The 4,012-nt window shown below is 30.7% G+C and overlaps 1 protein-coding gene across 1 annotated transcript in view; it reads left to right on the plus strand.

The window, feature by feature from the left end:
* Positions 1 to 3,071: 3,071 nt before the first annotated feature.
* The window catches only part of LOC111712769 (uncharacterized), a gene marked incomplete at its 5' end in the record, with an annotated part of 3,183 nt that continues 2,242 nt past the window's right edge, over positions 3,072 to 4,012 (plus strand). The window contains 3 exons of the mRNA XM_023487490.1: positions 3,072 to 3,118; positions 3,224 to 3,243; positions 3,552 to 3,585. Coding sequence (XP_023343258.1) covers positions 3,072 to 3,118; positions 3,224 to 3,243; positions 3,552 to 3,585 — 101 coding nt within the window. The remainder of the gene's footprint in view (positions 3,119 to 3,223; positions 3,244 to 3,551; positions 3,586 to 4,012) is intronic.

Consider the following 4,012-nt stretch of genomic DNA (forward strand, 5'->3'; position numbering starts at 1 on the left):
GCAAGCCTATCATGACATTCATATCCAAGTATCAAGATCAGATAAACAATCAAACCCAACATTCGTATCAAAAATATCAAATTCATAACATTCGTATTCATCCTTAACATTACTATAGAAGCAAGCTGTCAGAGCAAGCTGTCATAGAGAGAGAGAATTAAGAAAATGTTATCCGGTATTCGCGCATTCTTAGGAGTTTTATCTCTCCCCCCCTCCTGCTCCCTTCACCCCACGCCATATAATACCTCTACATTATCTGAAAATCCTGTCACGTTAAATAAGGCCCGGGCGTTATATTTGGTCCGGGTGAGTGTTACATGTGAAATCCATGTACAAAATTGATAGGAGGGGGAAGGGGGGCCAGGGGGGGTCCAAATGTTTACTTTAACGGACCCAAAGCATGCACATTATCATTGTTTTTGAAATTGTTACAATTTTTTGTTGCCCCCTTCCCCCTCCTATCAATTTTGTACATGGATTTCACATGTAACACTCACCCGGACCAAATATAACACCCGGTCTGGATGTAACGCTGCTCATCGAATCTAGAGGAAACGAACCTATATTGAGTTTCCAATTCCTAACGTTTTTCTGACCTAATGTTTTTCCGACCTAAAAATCTGTAGGTTCGATTAGCCAAATGTCCCAAACTGACCTAAAGATTGGATATATATTTAGGTCAGAAAACCTTTAGGTTAGAATCATCTAGGTCGGAATATACGGCACCAATATGCGTAAAAAGGTGAATATTTTTTAGGACCTTGCACTCAAAATCTTTAATCTATTGAAAGTATTTTTTCGATTAACAAAATTTAACATTTCGTTTATGCTTTAACGTGACCCGATTCTTAAGGATTTCGAGGTGGCTCGGACTATAAATTGTTGTCCTCCCCTCGGCACACTCTTGCACAGTTTCATTTGCATTTGAATTTTGATTTGAAAAAGTATAGGGTGTCCCAATTAAAGGACGACTTCTAGCTATATCGTCGATATACATGCATGTGGGATTATTTCGTAAAATAATTTTGAAGTATCACAATTAAAACATTTAACGTCGAAAACTGCAATATAGCTTCTTGGGATTTCTAAAATGTGGCCTACAATATTATTTTACCTTCAAAATTGACAAGGAAATTGGGAAATTTGTCAAAATTCTAGTTTATTAAAAATCAACATATCTGTTCAAATGTTAATATCTCCGTCAATTTTAAAGATACAAAGAAAGTAGACCACACTTTGGAAAGCTCATTAGAATTTATGTCAATTATCAATTGTCGGAAATCAAAGACGATATTCATGTTGTCTCTGAATTCCCATGTTTATTGGAACATCCTGTGACCTGTATGTCTCGATAAATATTAATTGTTTGATGATTTGAAAGGAAAACGACATTTAAGAGCAAATCATTTTTTATGCCTTTACCCCCATTAAAATACATCTAAATGCATATTTAAAATATGTCAACCAATAATTTTTAATTTTTAAACTTTTTTACTGTTTTATTTCTAACCCATGCAGGAGTCCACTTCATGCAAGGGAGACACAGAAATCAGAAAATTTAATAAGAATGAATGATTAAAATAAAAATAATGCTTATACTAAAATTATACTAAAAGTTTTTCGAGTATTAAAGGTTTATTTTGGCGTTAAAGATTGAAGATAATATAATTTATGATTGGACGCTCCGTAGATCTGAAGGTTAATTTTTGATTCTGATATTTAATATGCTCTTTTAAAATGGGCTAAATGATTTTGGAAAAAATGAACACAGGTTAAAGCTACGGAACCATCAATTTAAGAAAAGGGCTAGTAAGATTCCATACAGTGTTCTCTAAATGATAAAGAGGGGAACACAGCAGAAAATGTCAGAATTAAGAATAAATTTACCTCATCTAATAACAAAGGACTAGGTGTGCCATGGTGAAAACTGAAAATAAAGGACGCATATTCCGGATTAATTCCAGACTTTTTTCACGTAAATATAAGTGGCTTGTTAAATAAACTCAATCCCACCCCCTCCCCCAGGATTCCCCACTGCGTGTGCGTCCCCCTCATCCTTTTCTCCCGCCTGGGAAAGTGATCTGTTGAGTATGTATTAAAAAAAGGAATCCCACTTCAAATATCAAAAACTCTCTTTAAACAAATATTGCTCTTGAATTCTTGTTGGAGTGTATAAAACATCTCAAGAATGTTTGTTTATTAAAGTTTATGAAAAGGGAATATTCACATTTTTATGTTTTAACAAATTTTAAGAAAAAGCATTATTTAAATTGTTTAAAAAATAAAGAACTTCATAATTCTGTTAATAAAACAAACATTTTTATCTATCCCTTAAAACATTAAATGAATCATAAATTGAGAGCAATCCCTTTAATCTGCAATAGATTTATATTCAGTTTGTGTTAACATATGGTACAAAGTTGGTTATATTATTTATAAATCTTCTTCAAATATGGGATACTGCCACAGGTTTCTTTCATTCATCGTCCTAGGATAATATCAAAATAAATTACATAAAAAAATATCTTTTAATTTAAAATGTACAACTAGTTAATTGCATTTCACAACTAAGAAAGTCAGCCAGCTTTTCTGAACCTTTTAACTTTTCTGTTTTCCTTTTTATGAGGATTTAAAAACTTTTCTTTCGAGGAATAAATAAAAGTTTTCTGGACGTATTTACTATATGCGTTAATTATATAAATATGATTTTTTTCAGGCAGAGCACTTCGATGTAACTAGTGTGCACTAATTATAACAATCAAGCTGTTTTCTTCATTCCAATTTTCATTTATATATTGAAAATTTTAAAATTTTAAATGAAAATGATGTGCAAAATTTATCATTTATATTTTTATATTGTTTGAAATGATATAGTAATAATTAAAATTATGATTTTTTAAACTTCTAGTTGTTGCATTATTTGAAAAACCTGTATAATACTGTATAATATAGCTAAAGTAATAATTTTTGAAATATATCTTTGTGAATGTTACAAAAAAAATTGATTTAAACAGTTGCAACGAAATTTTCTTTAAAAACATTATTTTACTTAACTTGATTTTGATTTGAAGGTGGCATCTTCTGTATACATACTAAATCAAGCCATAGAAATATTAAGGTAAACAATGAATTACTTAGTTTATTTTTTAAGTAATTAAAAAAAGATTCGAAAAAATACTGTTTTACGATAATAAAATAAATTAAAATATTTTCTTTTCTTTAGGAAGAGGAAAGTTTGAACAGGAACAGTGCTTTTTAAATTTAATCAGATGTTAATTAAAACTGCTTTCAGGGGGCTTTTATTGTGGCTTTGCAGGCCGGAAGGGGGGGGGGAGGGGGAGGTTGAAATATATTACCTTTTTAAAATAATAATTAAAATCAAATGAAAATCAAATATTTATTAAATGAAGATTTCATATTGTTTAGACAATATAAATATTACAAAAGAAATTTTCATAAGGGAAAAAGAATCTGATGGGCCAGGTTTTCATCATTTTCCCTGTAAACTATAATTACTATAATTCTAATTTAAAAATATGCCTGATATATAGTGCAAGAGAAGAGAGAAGTCTTTTACCGAAGAAGGTGATGTTTATATATACAGGGTTACCCACAAAGAATAAGACATTATTGACAACCTAAAACTCTTTACAACTTGAAGGTATACCTTGTAAATTTCGTACAGTCATCTCTAAAGTTTCATTTATTATGGGTTACCTTGCATATTTATATAATTCCTTATTCCTTACAGCACAAATAAATAGTAATTTGAAGTATGACACATTGCAAACATCAATTAATAAATTTTTACTTAAAAAATTATATGACTTACAATAATGACGTACCATTTGTATCTTAATAATTATGGAGATATCTTGGGTTTTCAAACTGAGAATTTAAGTTGTTGCCCTGTACTGTACTGTACTGCACTGTACTGTACTGTACTGTACTGTACTGTACTGTACTGTACTGTACTGTACTGTACTGTACTGTACTGTACTGTACTGTACTG

This window comes from Eurytemora carolleeae, unplaced genomic scaffold (genome assembly GCF_000591075.1).
Source record: "Eurytemora carolleeae unplaced genomic scaffold, Eaff_2.0 scaffold989, whole genome shotgun sequence".
NCBI classification, from domain to species: domain Eukaryota; kingdom Metazoa; phylum Arthropoda; class Copepoda; order Calanoida; family Temoridae; genus Eurytemora; species Eurytemora carolleeae.